We start from the raw sequence: 18,472 nt of genomic DNA, 5'->3' as shown, positions 1-18,472 counted from the left end.
AACATTCACATACATGCTGAATTTGAAGTCACAAAAAAACACGCTGAAGAGCTTGTAGAATTTTGTTTTACTTGCGTGTTGATATTGAATGTGAAGTCACACAAATTTTTTTCACAAATTCATGCAATCACAAATTCCAATTTACATGAATACAATGACCGCTGCAAACTTGTAATAATAACATTGACTCGTTGGATTTATTTTTTTCTTGAGTCCATCTACAAGTTAAACACCTTGGTGATTACAACATCACGAATCGTTAACTTCACAAATGTGCTCCCCCGCATAAGTGTGAGGTGTGGAGTCAGGAACCTATCGCCTTGAATTTTGCAACACCTTTTGCGATAAATGTGTTGCGAAACTCGGACTAGGAGCCGTGGTAATGAGAGAATAAAGTGGAAGGTGGGCGGGGGGGGGCCTCAGCCCCAGAAAGGTTGAGAACCACTAACGTAGCAGGCAGAGTGTGGGAGTGTGTGTGGATGATGGCTAGTCCAAGCAGCCTCGGCTGCCCAGTCTGATTCGACTCGGGGGCTGGGTGAGGCTGCACACCTGTTGCCCATTGAGTAATCAGTGTGCACAGGTTAAACCAGAAATCTCCACACACCCTCGGGGAGATCTCCCGCATGGCAACATGGAGCACCATCCTCGGTATGGATGATGGTTGGTTTAAGCAGTCTCACCTGATTAGTTGGGTGGTCAAGTGTAAAGATGACTAATAATGAATTATAATAGTGGTTCAGAATGAACACTCACAGGTTTCAATAGAACATCCGTTTTAGGGTAGACCCTCAGTTAGTAAATGAAACCTGAGGCAAAACTCAATGATAAGGACTAGAAAGAAAGATCTTCCAATACAGATATTGTCAAATCAGGCCACCCCGTCTCCAATCTGTGCACCTGGGCAAGAAGTCAACTAACTAACCCCTTTGTCACATAGAACTAAGAGGTATTTTCAATCTTTGATCTCAGTCTTGTTTTGGTTTTTTGTAAGAAAATGTATTTTAATTTCAATCAAACTTGGCTTGGTGGGCTTGTGAGTAATGCGGGCGGGCCAGCGCCACTCAGGCTCGTTACTGCCGATGCCGCTGTGGTAAACTACTGCTGCCTGTTATTCATTATGAAGACTGGTGGGAACTCAGGGTACTGTGTTCCACATGGACTTGAAGCTGGCTGGTGTAATCACACGCAATACGTTGGTAAGTGAAAAGGAGTTGGGCGGGGAAAAGTTTTGGGAATCTTTTCATCACAATTATCACAATTTTGAATAACAATTGACATTTGTTAAATAATCATAGGTCCATTTTATTGAAGGGTTGAGTTTTTAGGTTGCCACATTGGCTGTTGCTAATTGTGTTAAGTAACATGACTTGGAGAGGGCATTTAATGACGTGCCTGGCTAGTCTATAACATTTGCATTCCTGTAGGTGGCAGAGATCTGTAGTGCTGGACAATAGGCTGTCTTGAAGCTTGGTGTTTGAGTCAGAGCTCTTCTCGATCAGTGGACATGAAGCTGTCTTGAAGCTGGGTGTTGATGTTCTTGGCAGCTCTGATGGCCGTCTTGATGGCTGTTTCAATCCATCCGTGAGTGAAGCCGGTGTGTTCTCCAGCGAAGTGAACCCTGCCCTGGGACTGGAAGAGCTCAGACGAGTAATCAGTATGCTGGTAGGGAGTGAACATGGCGTAGGCTCCCAGGCTGTAGGGGTCAGAGCTCCACTTCTTCACCACCACCCCCGTGCACAGGTCCCAGACCTGCTCCCCGTGGATGAGCTCCAGGTCCTTCAGGGCCACCTCCTTCAGCTCCTCCTCCCCCAGGCCCTGGAAGATTAGGGAGTCGTCAGACCAGGTGTAGGAGGCCAGCAGCACGCCGATGTCTGGGTTATTGGGGAATTTGTGGCTGGGGTAGTAGATGAAGCGAGAGGGGCGGTCTGTGATGCTCTTCCCCCCCTTGATGCCATCATCCTCCCAGAACCTTCGGCTGAAGGTGAGGATGATCTTGGTGGAGCTGTCGTAGTGAACGCTGCTCAGTGCATGCCTCTTTCCTGGGGTCAGCCGGGGGACAAACTCTAAGAAGCGAGCTGCCTTGGCTGTGGTCGTGACCAGGACTGCGTCAGCAGACAGCTTGGTCGGATCTGAGTCTTCACCCTTCAGGTAAAATACATCAACACCAGCGTCTGAGTGGGTGATTTGTTTGACCGGAGAGTTCAGCTGGGCGGGTTTAGCCAGGACGTTATGCAAGGCTTGAGGGAGACGATCTGAGCCACCAACCACCTCAAAATACCTGGAAGGACAAAGATCTCTATGAATATATATAAGTGTGTGTGTGTGTCTGTGTGTGTGTATATATATACATGTGTTGGTGAATGTAGAATGCTTTGTGGTGACTGACTCAGTGTTGTCGTTGAGATTTGCTTGTTCGTAGAGCATCTCCGTGAGGGCGGTGTACATCCAGCTGTTCTCATTCAGCAGGTCTCCTATCATCCTCACCTCCTCAGAACTCAGATTAGCCACTTGAACCAAATATCCCTGAATAACACGAGCACAAATATCATTTTTTTCAATGTTCCATGAGGCAAAGTATTTGGATTTCTGAGACAAATACATTTTTTCTTTCTTTATAAATTACTTAAACAATAAATCGAAAATTTGTCTCTGTCTAATACCTGGACCACAAGGGGAGACAAGTACAATACTCTGACCGGTCTGGAACTATGGCTGCGAATGATATATATATATATCATTTTTTCATATATTTACCTTGACAGAATACTGGTCATATTTCTTAAAGGTTGCCGCACATCCTTCATGTCTCACTGCGTCTTTTATCTACACACAGACAAAGACCACATCATTCAAGAGGTAACTCTTGGTTTTTGGGAACCATTTCAAAGAGCAGGCGGTCCTAGGCTTCTAACCGTCTTTAAGGCCTGATCCAGCAGCTGATCAGCTGACAGGGCCTTCCCCTTACGGGTGATGTTGTATTTGAGGAGGGCTGGGTTTCTCCGCGCTGCGTCGGTCTTCACACGCTGCCCGTTGACCAGGTAGAAGGTGTTGGGGTCATACATCACAAACTGACGCAATGCCACGCCAAGAACATGGGCGTAGTACAGCACAATCCTAGAGTGAGAGAGACAGCATGAGAGAGAGACAGCATGAGAGAGAGAGAGAGAGAGAGAGAGAGAGAGAGAGAGAGAGAGAGAGAGAGAGAGAGAGAGAGAGAGAGAGAGAGAGAGAGAGAGAGAGAGAGAGAGAGAGAGAGAGAGAGAGAGAGAGAGAGAGAGAGAGAGAGAGAGAGAGAGAGAGAGAGAGAGAGAGAGAGAGAGAGAAGTAGGACCGGCTAACATACTGGTGGAAGCTTGGAATCCTCATGGCTCCAAGTTCAGCATACCAGCCCCCTGTCTGGTGTCTGTAGGTCTCCACCCTCCCGCCCACCCTCCCACTAGCTTCCAGCACCGTCACCTGCATACACGCACACGCACACACACACCGAACAGCTACGGCTCATTGTGTTTCTAGCTAGCTACGTCTAACTGTGCTTCTAGCTAGCTCTATCTGCTTGTGCTTCTGGCTAACTACGTCCCATGATAATTCTAGCTAGCGACGTTTCATTCACAAAAACAAATTGGTGAATCAACCGTCGAGCCAGTATGAAGTGATAAAGGTTGCAGTGGCACAAGAGAAGAAAACCTGAGACCGGTTACCTTGTGTCCCGCGTCCTGCAGCAGTTTGGCAGCGGTCAGGCCGGCCATGCCGGCGCCCACGACCACCACGTGCCGAGGGCTCTGGGCAGGGGGGAGGCCATGGATACTGATGTCCAGAAGCTCCTGGTAATCCTTGTCCCCCAGACAGTCACTGAGCTGATCCTTGAAACTGCGGAGGTCCTCCGTAGCTCCCCGTGGCCAGGACACACAGGCCAGCAACAAGACAACTACTGCACAGTCAAACGCCTTGAGGTGTAAGTGTTACATGTACATGTCATTTATGAAGGTTTAATTAATCTGGCAAACAATGGGAGCTGCCCAGTACAATGACAGTATTCAACTAGGGGACACAGGGAGCTAGGGACACAAATGTATGAACCTCGAGTAAACGAGTGCAAGCACTCGTGGTTGGGACTAGTTACTGGTCTGGGTAGGGGGAATTCCCCAAGTGACGAGCTTTACAATGATGACCATCATTTTGGTTTCAGTATTACAGCCAGAGAAACTGTCTAATAAATAAAAGACCAAAGGAGAAAACATTTAAGGTCATATTTGTCTTTTCTCGAGTTCCAAAAGATTCTTCCAGAGTGTGCTCACCTGGTTTCCAGAGGGCCATGGATGCTGTCGTCTCTGAGATGGATACTGTGGGGATAAGAGTTTATGAATCACTTTAAGTCTGAACCTCAATTTTGAGCACTAAAACAAGCCAATACCTTAATGCTAATTGATTTTTAATATTAGTAACTAGCCAAGTGTAGGTAGAGCAGTGTCAAATCAGGTCATCGGCTCCTACCTTCAATGTAAAGTCCTAACTCTGATTTCTTAACGATGAAGCAAAGCTTTTAAATAGCAGTTCCTAGCAGGACATTTTCAACATGTGATTATAAGGAAGCAAAACAGCGGTGAACCAATACATCATAACCGCCTGACATTGTCCCACATTTTGCAATCAATTCTAAAGGATCAGACAGGCAGTGTCCACAGTTTTAATGTTCATATGGACAAGGTGATGGTAAAAGGTGCCCATTGCAACCACAGTCTTATACTGGCTGCAATGGGTGCTGCCCAGTTCAACCAGTCTTCTACTGGTTACTCCGTGACCTGCCAGTAGACGGACCTCTTCTGCATTTATGAAGCAACCTGACTAAAGTCAATATATTTTTAGTAAATTACTAAATCTCAATAGTAATTTTGATGTGTGACCCGTTGTGACAGTTCACAGTCTCAAGAATTTCTCTTTCACTTTCATTCATGTGATGAAGGCCGGCTGTCTCCAAGAGTTGGCAATTAATAATAGTTCCGAAATAGTCATGAAAAGCCAGACAAATATCTAAAGTTGAGGCTTCCTCATTCTTGAATAGGAATTGAGTGAGCGTTTCATCCAAATATAACACTCAAAATGTAGCCTAGCTGGGTACCTTCGAATGCACCGTCTACTCCTCTCTTGTTGCCTACTTGTCGGCTACCTTTGTACGGTTCGTCTCTTTTATACATGAACATTAGCTGAGTCAGTGTCTTGTAAAGTATTCACTAACACTTCCTCTTTTAACATGCTTAATACTTACACATATATTGATACTGTCTTTCAAGATAAAAAAAATTGAGATATTGTAGACTCGATGGGAGACCTGGTAGAATACGATGTGCGAGCTTGAACAAACATCGGAACGTCTTCACTACTAATATTCACACACATGCTGAATTTGAAGTCACAAAAAAACACGCTGAAGAGCTTGTAGAATTTTGTTTTACTTGTCTGTTGATATCGAATGTGAAGTCACACAAATAATGTTCACAAATTCATACAATCAAAAATTCCAATTTACATGAATACAATGACAAGTGCAAACTTGTAATAATAGCGTTGACTCGTTGGAATTTTTTCTTCTTGAGTCCATCTTCAAGTAAAACGCCTTGGTGATTACAACACCACGAATCGGTAACTTCACAAATGTGCTCCGTCAAGAACCTATCGCCTTGAATTTTGCAACACCTTTTGCGATAAATGTGTTGCAAAACTCGCACTAGGAGCCGCGGTAATGAGAGAATAAAGTGGAAGGTGTGGGGGGGGCCTCAGCCCCAGAAAGGTTGAGAACCACTGACGTAGCAGGCAGAGGGTGGGAGTGTGTGTGGATGATGGCTGGTCCAAGCAGCCTCGGCTGCCCAGTCTGATTCGACTCGGGGGTGAGGCTGCACACCTGTTACACATTGAGTAATCAGTGTGCACAGGTTAAACCAGAAATCTCCACACACCTTCGGGGAGATCTCCATCATGGCAACATGGAGCACCATCCTCGGTATGGATGATGGTTGGTTTAAGCAGTCTCACCTGATTAGTTGGGTGGTCAAGTGTAAAGATGACTAATAATGGTTATAATGGTAATAATAGTGGTTCAGAATGAACACTCACAGGATTCAATAGAACACCCGTTTTAGGGAAGACCCACAGTTAGTAAATGAAACCTGAGGGAAAGACTCAATCATAGGGACTAGAAAGAAACATCTTCCAATACAGATATTGTCAAATCAGGGCATCCCTCCAATCTGTGCACCTGGACAAGAAGTCAAATAACTAACCCCTTTGTCACGTAGAACTAAGAGGTATTTTAAATCTTTTATCTTAGTTTTATCTTGTTTTGTTTTTTGTAACAAAATGTATGGTGATTTTTGTAAACCAACCGTCTTCCCCTGTGCAAGCTGGCTGGTGTAATCACACGTAATATGTTGGTAAGTGAAAAGGAGTTGGGCGGGGAAAAGTTTTGGGAATCTTTTCATCACAATTATCACAATTTTCTTTGATATTCTTCTACTGGCTGCACTGGGAGCTGCCCAGTTCAACCAGTCTTCTACTGGTTATACCGGGACCTGCCAGTAGACAGACCTCATCTGCACTCAAGCGTGACTAAAGTCAAGGTATCTTTGGTAAATTACTAAATCTCAATCGTAATTTGGACGTGTGACCCGGCGAGACAGTTCAGTCTCAAGAATTTCTCTTCCCCTTTCATTCATGTGATTAAGGCCGGCATTTCGAAAGTTGAGGCTTCCTCATTCTTGAATAGGAATTGCGTGAGTGTTTCATCCAAATGTAACACTCTAAATGCAGCCTAGCTGAGTCTCTTCGAATGCCCAGTCTACAGCTTGTACTACTTCAGCTACTACTACTTATATTTCAGCTGCTACTATTCCAGTTGATATTTTGACAGCGCGTTCGCAGTCTCTGATGAGACAGATGCATGACCACATAAATTTCAAACTTCAAATGGCTCAGTTTATGGCCAAATAAAATGGCCTAATTCACACATGGAATAGCATTTCTTTCACAACTTCAGAAATACTCAATCCTCAAATAAATGTCAGCAAAGAAAACTTAACACACATATGATATGCGGAAACTGTGGTTCTATTTAATGATATACGCAATACATTAACAAACATAATTTCTTACCAGTATTGTATGCATTATCGTTATCGACTTGTGTTCCTAATATGCATGTGTCCCCCCGTTAATATACATTGCCATGGACTGTATTATGTGTTACATGTTTAGTTTGTGTGTAAACAGATGGACGCACACACGCGCGCCCGCATTCATTAATTAATTTACACATAGGCCTACACACACGGGCGCCCACATTCATTCATTCTTTTAACACTCACTCGCGGTAAAGCAATGTTTTTTCACGATCAAATACTCATCAATTCTTAAAGTTATGGGCTTGTACATGATGTCTGTGTCAAGAAAAAATGTGTTTGCTGTACGGTGTTTGCAGATGCATGGATTTAAAAGTACTTATTACCGCTGTATCAGCTGTTTTTTCCCAAATAATTTACCAAGAATGTGTGGCTAGGTAGATGATAGAAGCGTAAGAAACATTATGCATGCGCCCTTAAAATAACTTTAGACCAGGGGTCTCATTTATAACCGTTGCGTACGCACAAAACGGGGCTGAAATTGGCGTACGTGACTTTTCACGCCAAGGTTGTGATCTATAAAAAACCAACTTGACGGGAAAATGTGCGCAGCCCTAAGCAAACTCTGACCCATGCGTACGCATGGTTTGGAGGAAAAGGAGAATTGGCGACACAGACGGTGTGGTGGTGAACTGAAGTCAGACCGAAGAATTGCAGAGTGAGAAGAACGATTATGTTTTATCATCGCCCTTCATCAATTTAATTTCAACCCGTATCATGCGTTAAATCCTAATCAGAATAATTTAAGTCCACTGCGTTATTTCTCAGTTATAACTCCAGAAATATCTCCTTAGAATAGAAATAAAAAGAAATTCTCTATATTTAATCCCGTCACTCCATACTGTCCACTGACGGCGCGACTGCATGGAATAAAGCATCTGTCCAACATGTGTCAATAACATAATATTTTTATGTGACACTGTAAACACATGATCGAATGTCAATTAAATCCCGTGTGAAAAACCAAGCCACACATCACAATCGTTGTCCGTTACTCTTGATGCTTTTCATGACAAATCAGGCATTAAAAAGGGGTTATGTTCAAGAACATTTTACGTGGGTAATTACAAACTGATTATCCAAGGCGTTCTCGTCAGTCTTATTACCGTAACCCTATAAATACAGAGGTGAGCGCCGTGGTAATGCTGCACCATATGGCACTTCTGGCGGACCATGCAAATGGCAGGATTCGGAGGGAGAGGGTATTTAGGGACCATAACGATTTATTGGTAGGCTAGATAAAAATATGTAACTATGTCAGACCACTTCTTTTTTTAATTCTGGGACAGTGCGCTCCGTGCTACTGACAGAGTTCACTGCTGCAGCAACATGTTGCCACTCACTCTGCTTTTTGTTGTTGGCGATCCCAATCCCGTGACCGCCGAACAAAACTACCTTTCGGGCCTCCATCTCACCCACAAGTGTCTCCACTTCAACCTCCGTGAAATTTCGCTTTTTTGGTTTTCTCAGTACTTCTGCCATTGTTTCCAACAAGACATAATACCGGCATCTGAGTCTGTTTTATATGCAGATCGCATTCATGAGGTCATTTGCATTGACCATTTATGGTTAAAAAGGGGCGTGTAGAGGGCGGAACGTGAAGCTGATTCAGCTGCGCACAATTGTAGTCAGTATGTGATTTATAAAGCAAAGATTGCGTACAGGTGTGCGTACGCAGTGTTTTATAAATCTGAATATTTTTTGGCGCACGCAAAACTTGGCTTCTGGGCGTACGCACCTTTTTAGTAACGATCCTACGCACAGTTTTATAAATGAGACCCCAGGTATTTCCTGGTTTTTGGTGGAATTGTTTTCTGAAACTGCAAAATAGCACCAGGGAACGTTTGCGCCAGAACACGCCTCCTCCTTTCGCCGAACTTCCCCTGGGGCGCAAGATCAGCAACGACACATGCGTCAGTGTAGAAAGTAAATTGCGCTGGATGCAAGATAGGGCCCTTAGTGTGCGTTCACACCAAAAGCTGTAAAGCGTTTTGAGCGATAAACGCCCATTCACTTTATATTAGACATGAGCAATAAAGTGATAGGAGCGATAAAACGCTTGAGCGATAGCTTTAAATCTGTAAAGCTTTAATTGAGAGTTGAAAACAGATTAACTCTATGCGAATGAGCTAGTAGCGTTTCGGCTGTAAGTGACCGCCAGCCAATCGGAATGTAGATGTCTCGCCGGAAGCCGCAGCTAAAACGTCACATAGGCCACGCCCCCTTCACGTAGGCCACGCCTACGTGGTACATTCGCAGCGGCCGGAGCCAGAGGAGGCCAGAGAATCATAAGCGGACCCGCAGAGAGCCTCGGGCCTAAGCCCCGGGGCTCGAAGTAGCTCTCGATATTTCTCTCTACGAGTGTTGGATACAATTTCCTCCCTTTTGCTTCATAGTTACCATACCGAAATACTTTAACAAATAAAGTGAGTTAAAAGCGACCCGTTTCAAACTACTTTCAACAAGAACGCGACACAACCAACCACTATCCCCCTTTGTCCGCGATTGCATAGCTAACGTGGTCTTATTATAGCCCGATCATTAACTAAAAAACACATAGAAAGAATAAAGCATCCAGCATATGATTTCAACAATGTATGAGGGCATACGCAATACGCATTACGCAACAGGGATGGTCGCAGAGTGGAACGCTGATGGAATCCAGCGGACGAGCGGTGGGTGGAGATGTGCCCGCACTTCAGAAGCAGGGAGATACCGCACAAAAATCGATTTCTAATTTGTCAGTTTGCGGTGTGTCTGCCTGGCACAAATGCTCCCCTTGAACAGATCTTTTCCATAACACACACACACACACACACACACACACACACACACACACACACACACACACACACACACACACACACACACACACACACACACACACACACACACACACACACACACACACACACACACACACACACACACACACACACACACACACACACACACACACACACACACACACACAGTCCCTGGTTTTCCCATTCACCTGCCTGCCACCCTGATCTCTCCTAATTAACCCAACCATCTTCACCTGTGCTCCCCCTATATCAGTCCTCTCCTTCCAAACATTCCCTGCCTGTTTGTTGCATCAGACAGGTTTGGGGCTGCTACAGATTCCGTATAACAACGAAACTTTGGGACTGAATCTATCAAGGCTTCCCCGTGAGGGGATAGTTTTGGGATGGCTTTGGGAGGTGGCCAAGGGGGGAAAGGGAAACAGAAAGAAGGATGAGGGCAATAAAAGGGACAGGTCTGATGAATCGATTAGTGAGGGGGACAGTGATCAAGGCAGCCAGAAGGTTTCAAAGGTTCAGGAAGAAGGAGAATACAAGTTTCTTGTTAAGTTCAAAGATAAAAATGATAAAGTTTTAAATCCCCTCAAACTGTCGGATGAAATAAAAGATAAAATGGGAGGTGTACTCAATGTGAGAATGCTGAGGAATGGAAATATTCTGGTTTTCTGTAAATCACACATGAAGCTAAGGCCATGAAAGTCCGCCATTTACACAGGCCAATTGAGCGTTTCGTTCCTGTGGGTGGAGGTGTTTACATTAGCCCTGACATCATCACTGAGAGTGCCTTAATTGAAAATTGACAGGGAGCTGAGATTGAGTCTGCCCGCAGATTCCAACAAGATGGCACAGCTGTATTGCTGACCTTCAAGCAGGAAAACCATGCCAGCACGAGTATTCCTAGGGTATATGAGTTTTACAGTGAGAGAATACAGACGTCCGCCATTGCATTGTTACAAATGCCAACGTTTTGGGCATGCAGCAGCTGCATGTAGAGGGGACAGGAGTTGTGGAAAGTGTTGGGGGGGACCATGACTTTAAGCAATGCCAGGTGGAGAAAACAAAGTGCTGCAATTGTGGTGGTAACCATATTACTTCCTTCAGAGGGTGTGAGTCCCATATAACAGCTGTGGGAGTGGAGAAAGTAAGAGCTGGGAAGGATATGTCTTATGCAGAGGCAATAAGACAAGTTAAGTGGGGACCAGTGCTCACCCGTTGACAGGAAGGGGATACAATGCGGACAGACGAAAAACTGTCACTTCTTGCATTCATGGTAGATGTTGTGTGGGCAGCATGGAATATTACTAAAAGGTCTGATGCTATCAAAATTGTGGTGGAGGCGGCCGAAAGGTTTCTTGAGGAGGTTGAAATGGGCCCAGAGGAGTTACACACATACATGAGGCAGAAGCTTGAGGTGCAGGAGAGAGAGAGGGAGGGAGGGAGAGAGAAGGCAGGAGTGAGGGAAATGGTAAAGAAGGGGAAATGGACATGACTGAATATGAAGATACTTAATCTGTTGATGTTCTATTTATTGCAATGGAACGCAAGGAGCCTTATCGCGCGGAGATTATGGAACAGATAGGGGCACCGGTTATTTGGCTAGGTGACTTTAATGCACATAAACCTTTGTGGGGAAGCAGGGGGAAAGATACTAATGGGAGCACAGTGGAGGATTTTATGGACAAATATGGTTTAGTATGTATGAATGATGGCAGGGCAACTAGGTTTGAAATTAAGACAGGGGCAGTTTCATGCATAGATTTAGCATTAGCAGTGAATGCGCAAGGGTAGGAGAATGGGACAATTTGGACAGGTACTCAATGGGTAGTGATCACTTTCCAATACTTTTGAAGTTTGGGAAAACTTTGGTAACTGATGATCAGACTAGACCAACTTTTTTTAACTATGGGAAGGCAGACTGCGAGAAGTTTTCTAGTAAGTGTGATAGTGGCCTTGATAGTGTGAATGGAGAGGGAACAATAGATGAGTGGAACAACAGTTTGTGTTCAATGATATTAAGTACTGCATATGAGTGCATCCCTTTTAAAGAAAAACCCTAAAACTAGAGTAAGTGTGCCATGGTGGAATAGGGCTTGTGATAAAGCAGTGAGGGATAGGAACTGTGCATATAGACTATTAAGAAGGTGCCCGAAAGACAATAATGCGATGGAGTACAAAAGGCTTAGGGCTTAGGCAAGAAGAGTAATTAAGGTTACAAAAAAGAGTGTTGGAGAAGATATTGTGGAAAATTGGGCATGGATACATCAGTTGGAGAAATATGGGCAGCAGTTCACTGTATGTCAGTGGTAAGGAAAAGGAAAATGCCAGTATTGGAGGAAAAGGGAGTTATAGCGAAGACAGTGATATAAAGAAAGCCCAAATGTGTGAAAGTAAGTTTAAGGATGTACATAGGGGAGCAAACATTGGGGAGGAAGGTATTAGAAAGAGGAATGAAACGCTAAGACAACACGTATCTAAACTTGGGGTGCATGACGATAACACTGGTTGTGTTAATTTGTACTTTTCAGTGGAAGAGTTGCGCAGAGCCATAAAACATGGGGCGAAACAGCACCAGGGAAGGATGGCATAAGCTAGGAGGTATTTAAAAGACTAGGTGATCCAGTGGTGGAAGAAATGTTAGCACTTATAAATAATGTTTGGAAAGAAGGAAGGCTTCCATTAGCCTGGAAACAGGCAGTGGTTGTCCCAATTTTAAAGCCAGGGAAGGAAGCAGAGCATCCAGGGTCGTATAGACCCATTGCACTAACAGCAGTGATGTGTACAATAATGGAAAGAATGGTGACGGATAGAGTAGTATACAAACTGGAGAAGGAGGGGTGGTTACCGCTAATGCTAAGTGGGTTTCGCAGAGGAAGAAATACCATGGATTCTGTGATCTCCCTGGATTCGGATGTAAAGAAAGCCATGGTTAATAAAGAGGGAGTAGTTGCAGGGTTTTTGGACATTAAAAAGGCTTATGACATGTTGTGGAAGGAGGGGCTCATCTTTAAGCTGCAGGATATGTTGTATTTGGCAATAAGAAAGTGTCACAGTTTGCAAATGTATGGGCAAGCAGTAGAGAGGGTAAAAGAGTTTAAATTATTGGAAGTAGTTTGTGACGAAAGACTGACTTATAAAAAGCATGTAAACAGTATTGTGAGCAAGTGTGGAAAAGTTATAAATGTCATGCGGTCCCTATCAGGAAGTTTGTGGGGTGCTGGCCAGGATACACAGATCGAGGATAGATTATGGGTGCTTGTGTTATTCAATTCAATTCAATTCAAATTACTTTATTTTTCCGTTAGGAACTTCAGATGTGGAGGAGCAGCAGGGTGTGTCCATACCCAACAGTACATACAATAAACAAAAGAAAAACACGCACACACTCGCAAACATACACCATCAGTCCTGCAGAAAATAAAAAAATAATCCTTGCCTAAGCCTAATAAATAAATAGGATTATTACCTCCATAGTGGAGGATGAATAAATAAATAATTTAAAAATATTCCAGGTATTAAAACAAGAGGATACAGTTCAAGGAGGGGTTAAACCATTCAAGAGTCTTATGGATGCCGGGACAAAACTTGCCAGGGCTCTGTTTGTCCTTACTGTAGGGGCTCTGTATCTATATATATATTACGGGACGGCGGCAAAAACAATTCTTAAGAGATTAGATGTAGTGCAGGCAATGGCACTGAGAGTCGTCTGTGGGGCCTTCCGTTCCACCCCAATCGCAGCCTTACTTGTGGAAATGGGGGAGACCCCATTGGGTATCAGAAGGTCTAAACTGGCAATGCAGTATATCTGTAAATGAAGGGGACATCAAGGGGAGAATGTGGCGGAGCTGGCTTTGGAAGGTGCATGGGAGTGGGGAGGAGCAAGAGTGAAAAGGGAATGTTTCATTTTTAAACTCAATGGGGAGGATGGAGTTTGGGGAGGAGGGGTTGGCCCCTGTAGTGCACTGGCCAACTATATCACCATGGATTCTACCAGTGCCAGAGATAGATATAAGTGTGTTAGCTCATGAGAGAACTGCAACATTTGGGGGCATTGTAAAGGAAAGGCTAAAAAACAAATGGGGACAGTACATACAAATATACACTGATGAGGCTCAAGACTGGGAAGTCTGGGTTTGCTTTTTGCATCCCAGATTTGGATGTTGTCAAATATAGGCGACTGTCTGAGGGGGTTTCAGTTTACACCACAGAGCTGCTTGCAATAATCTGGGCTATGCAGTGGGTGGAGGAGGTCAGGCCAGGGCCAGTTGTGATATGCTCTGACTCTGCTTCAGTGCTGATGACATTGAGGGAGGGAGGGCTTGGAGCCAGGTCGGACCTCATGGCGGAGCTTCCTACCCTGCGGGAGAGTCAGTGGGGTTCATGTGGGTCCCAGCTCATGTGTGGATAGAGGGGAATGAGCTAGCTGATGGGGCAGCAAAAAGGGCTTTAAGAAGTGAAGATGTGGATGTAAAAGTGAGGCTGGGGTTAACTGAGTGTAGGTCAATCATTAAAAAGAACATCATGGCTGTGTGGCAGGAGGAGTGGGATACGGAAAAGAAGGGGAGGCATTACTACAGCTTGCAGAATAGAGTCACAAAGAGCCAGTGTTTTTGGGGAAAGGAAAGGAGGCATACAGTCATGATGACCAGACTGAGGCTGGGGCATCGCGGACTCGCATGGGACTTACAAAAACTTGGGAAACATGAAAATGGACTATGTGGAGTGTGTAAAAAACAGCAAACAGTAAAACATATCCTGATGGAATGTACTGGACTCACTCGACAGAGGGAACATCTGTATGCAGCAGTGGAAAGCCTGGGCACCTCACCGGTTACACTAAAGAGCCTTCTAAATCCCATTTGGAATCAGCCTGGGACTATAAAAAATGTCCTGGATTATTCCGGCCACTGGATTATTCCAATGGAAATAGGATGGACTGATTGCGTTTGAGATATAGATATATATCTATATCTATATCTATATCTATATCTATCTATATCTATATCTATATCTATATCTATATCTATATATATATATATTATTTTTTTGGTTGTTTGTGCGTTTATTTATTTTTTGTCCTGTGGGTGACATCAATGTGCCGCAAAGGCATACGTCTGCCGGAAATTAGAGAAGAAGAAAGAAGAAGAAGAAGAAGACATTCCCTGCCAGATTGTCTCCAGAGTTTCTCAGAGCTTTCCCGCGACTTGATTCCTCATACTTCTCTGATCCTGCCAGTTGCCGACCCCTGCCTGTCTGACTACCTTGCCTGCCGCCCAGCCCCTGCTGGTCTGTCTGCTCTTCTGTCCCCGGCTCCTGATCCACCAGCCTGGTTTTGTTTGCTGATGACACTAATATCTTCTGTTCTGGGGAGAATTTAAAACGACTAGAAGATATCATCACTAAAGAAATGAGCAAAGTAAAAACATGGCTTGATAAAAACAAACCATCGTTAAACTTAAGCAAAACAAAAATAATGTTATTTGGTAACTTTACATAATATGTACAATCCAAACTATCAAGAAGCATTTATGTATTAAACAAAGTAAAACAGGTTCTAGATCAAAAATCTTCTTCACTACATTCACTAACTATTCTCCAAAAAAATACAATATGCATTATTCACAATGTAAAGATATCTGGATCACACCAACTCATTATTCATACGTTCAAAATTATTCAAATGTACAGATCTGGGGGAATTTCAAACCACACAGATAATGTTTAAGGCTAAAATTAACATATTACCTTTAAACATTAAAAAATTATTCAATGATCGTGAGGGGGAATAAATTAAGGGGAAAAATTGTGCAAAAAGGTGCAAAGCATCAGTAGTTAATCCAGTATCCCTGTAAGGGTTTTTTCAGAGCGAGCTTACATCCGGTTTTTGGAGAGGTGGGGACTGGAAGTGGTATTCTGGGGCAGAGGAGTCGTGTGTGAGTGTGAGTGTGTGAGTGTGAGAGTGTGAGAGTGTGAGAGTGAGCAAAGCGTATGGGTGAATGGTGACCATAGTCATGAGGTTGTGTGTGTGTGTGTGTGTGTGTCTAATGTATGTTTTGTTTTATGTTGCGCAGAACAGGTGTATGCTGATCATCCCCCACATGACGATGCCAACACAGAGTGCGGTTATTTAAATTGTGTACAACCCGAACATAGCGAATGGCTTCAAGAATACGCCCACTATCTGACTGGATTGAATCTGACCTTTCTGCCAAACGTGGGGCCCGACAGTGAGCTGGTTACAGATTCGGGGATTGGAGCAGATGGATGGCCCGCGTCGATACAGCGCCGTTTAAACTCTGAATCCCTTGGTGTTCTGAGATCTACAACGGGTGTCTGTGTGGCCACCGTCATCGACCAGAAGGTCCGTTCAGACTGTTGGGGGTGCGCGTACGGCTGTCCGAGTCAACGACGCCATACGTGCCTGTATGGAGCGTCTCAGTATCATTACGAAACCCATTAAGACGACATGTGTTGTGTTGGGTAGATATCACTTCCAGATACTTTTAGAAAGTATTTTAAAAAACACGACGGGTCTATTGGTGGCACCTGAAAAAATCATATAGCTGAATCTCTGCTGTGTAAGGATTGGAATGAGTTGGTCATACAATTCTCTTATGATAGGCCTACAGATTTAATGTTAACCGCTTTAATAAACCGTTTCTCTGATGGTGGGGGTTTTACTGTCGGTCATGTCATGTGTGTGTGTGCATTTGTATCCGATGTCTTAAAGTTAAATAAGGATGAAAAAAAGTGTCTCAGGGCGGCTCGAATTGTATCTTTTAAAATGGTCCAGAAAAATAAACCTGTTTGCAAGTTGTATCTCGACATTGTTGAGGGGGAGGAAGTTCTAAATAAAAAGGTGTAAACTCTGATCCATGTGTCAGTATTCAGTTTGGCATCGGCGTGCGATATGGATAGACTGCTTTCTAAAACTTATTACGACCCTGCCGGACCTGGGGGTTACGGTGGTATTAATAAGCTACGAACGGCCCTCAAGCATAGTGAGGGGCAGGTACCACTTTTAAGATATGTAAAGAAATGGCTGCCGAAGCAGGACGCATATACCGTGCATGCTCCGGCTCCGATACATTTCCGTAGAAATAGAGTATTTGTTAGTGGAATACATAGACAGTTCACGGCCAAATAATTTCACAACACAGGTGATTGCAGTTTAGAGATGTGAAGTGAGCGGAAAAAATGGAAGGATATCTATTGGACATGGGGGAGAACGAATTTAAACATATAGTTAAAGTCTGAACATTACAATGCTAGTCTATGTTGTGATAGATATCCTGAATCAGAACGGGCTATCATGGTCAGGCATGTCTTTCAACCAGTGTTAATGGTAAACATCATAATTTCGCTGCTCTGTTGGTAATTTCGTTGCTCTGTAACATGTGCAATGACAATAAAGTTATTCTATTCTATTTATAACCGTTGCGTACGCACAAAACGGGGCTGAAAGTGGCGTAGGTGACTTTCCACGCCAAGGTTGTGATCTATAAAAAACTAACTTGACGGGCGAATGTGTGCAGCCCTAAGCAAACTCTGACCCATTCGTACGCATGGTTTGGAGGAAAAGGAGAATTGGCGACACAGACGTGTGGGGGTGAACTGAAGTCAGACAGAAGAAATGTGGAGAAGAACGATTGTTCTTCTCTACAGTTTAATTTCAACCCGTATCATGCGTTAAATCTATGTAATCAGAATAATTTAAATCAACTGCGTTATTTCTCAGTTATAACTCCAGAAACATCTCCTTAGAATCTAAATGAAAATTCTCTATATTTAATCCTGTCACTCCATACTGTCCACTGACGGCGCGACCGCATGGAATAAAGCATCTGTCCAACATGTGTCAATAATATAAATATAATAATATACACATAATCAAATGTCAATTAAATCCCAAGTGTGGAAAACCAAGCCACATACTCCTCATCACAATCGTTATATTATTGTCCGTTCCTCTTGATGCTTTTCATGACAAATCAGGCATTAAAAAGGGGTTATGTTCAAGAACATTTTACGTGGGTGATTTACAAAATGATTATCCAAGGTGTTCTCGGTCAGTCTTATTACCGTAACCCTATAAATACAGCGGTGAGCCCTGTGCGTAATGCTGCACCATGGCGCTGCTGGAGGACCATGCAAATGGCAGGGTTCGGAGGGAGAGGGACTTCAGGGACCATAACGATTTATTGGTAGGCCTACATAAAAATATGTACCTTTATGTCAGAACACTTCTTCTTAAATTCTCGGACTGTGCGCTCCGTGCCACTTACAGAGTTCACTGCTGCAGCAACATGTTGCTATACTCACTCTGCTTTTTGTTGTAAGTGATCCCAATCCCGTGGCGGCCGAACAAAACTACTTTTCGGGCCTCCACCTCAGCCACAAGTGTCTCCACTTCAACCTCCGTGAAATTTCGCTTTTTTGCTTTTCTCAGTCCTTCTGCCATTCTTTCCGACAGGACATAATACTTCCATCTGAGTCTGTTTT

General features: G+C 43.8%; 1 protein-coding gene across 7 annotated transcripts; it reads right to left on the bottom strand.

The window, feature by feature from the left end:
• Positions 1–48: 48 nt before the first annotated feature.
• Positions 49–5,155, bottom strand: LOC115529413 (L-amino-acid oxidase-like). Of its 7 annotated transcripts, none has more exons than XM_030338135.1 (8): positions 4,946–5,155; positions 4,296–4,340; positions 3,699–3,944; positions 3,344–3,456; positions 2,913–3,114; positions 2,755–2,823; positions 2,387–2,523; positions 49–2,278 (listed from the first exon to the last, which is right to left on the bottom strand). In XM_030338135.1, exons 1-8 carry the CDS (start codon positions 4,949–4,951, stop codon positions 1,480–1,482), a joined length of 1,617 nt encoding a protein of 538 aa, XP_030193995.1. In that variant the 5' UTR covers positions 4,952–5,155; the 3' UTR covers positions 49–1,479. The 7 variants fall into 7 exon arrangements, with proteins under 7 accessions (XP_030193995.1, XP_030194001.1, XP_030193997.1 ...); XM_030338141.1 differs by having other exon boundaries at positions 3,699–3,925; XM_030338137.1 differs by having other exon boundaries at positions 3,699–3,928; positions 4,946–5,153.
• Between the last annotated feature and the right edge of the window lie 13,317 nt (positions 5,156–18,472).

Source organism: Gadus morhua, chromosome 17 (genome assembly GCF_902167405.1).
Source record: "Gadus morhua chromosome 17, gadMor3.0, whole genome shotgun sequence".
In the NCBI taxonomy this organism is placed as follows: domain Eukaryota; kingdom Metazoa; phylum Chordata; class Actinopteri; order Gadiformes; family Gadidae; genus Gadus; species Gadus morhua.
This window is presented reverse-complemented; position numbering and strand designations above follow the sequence as displayed.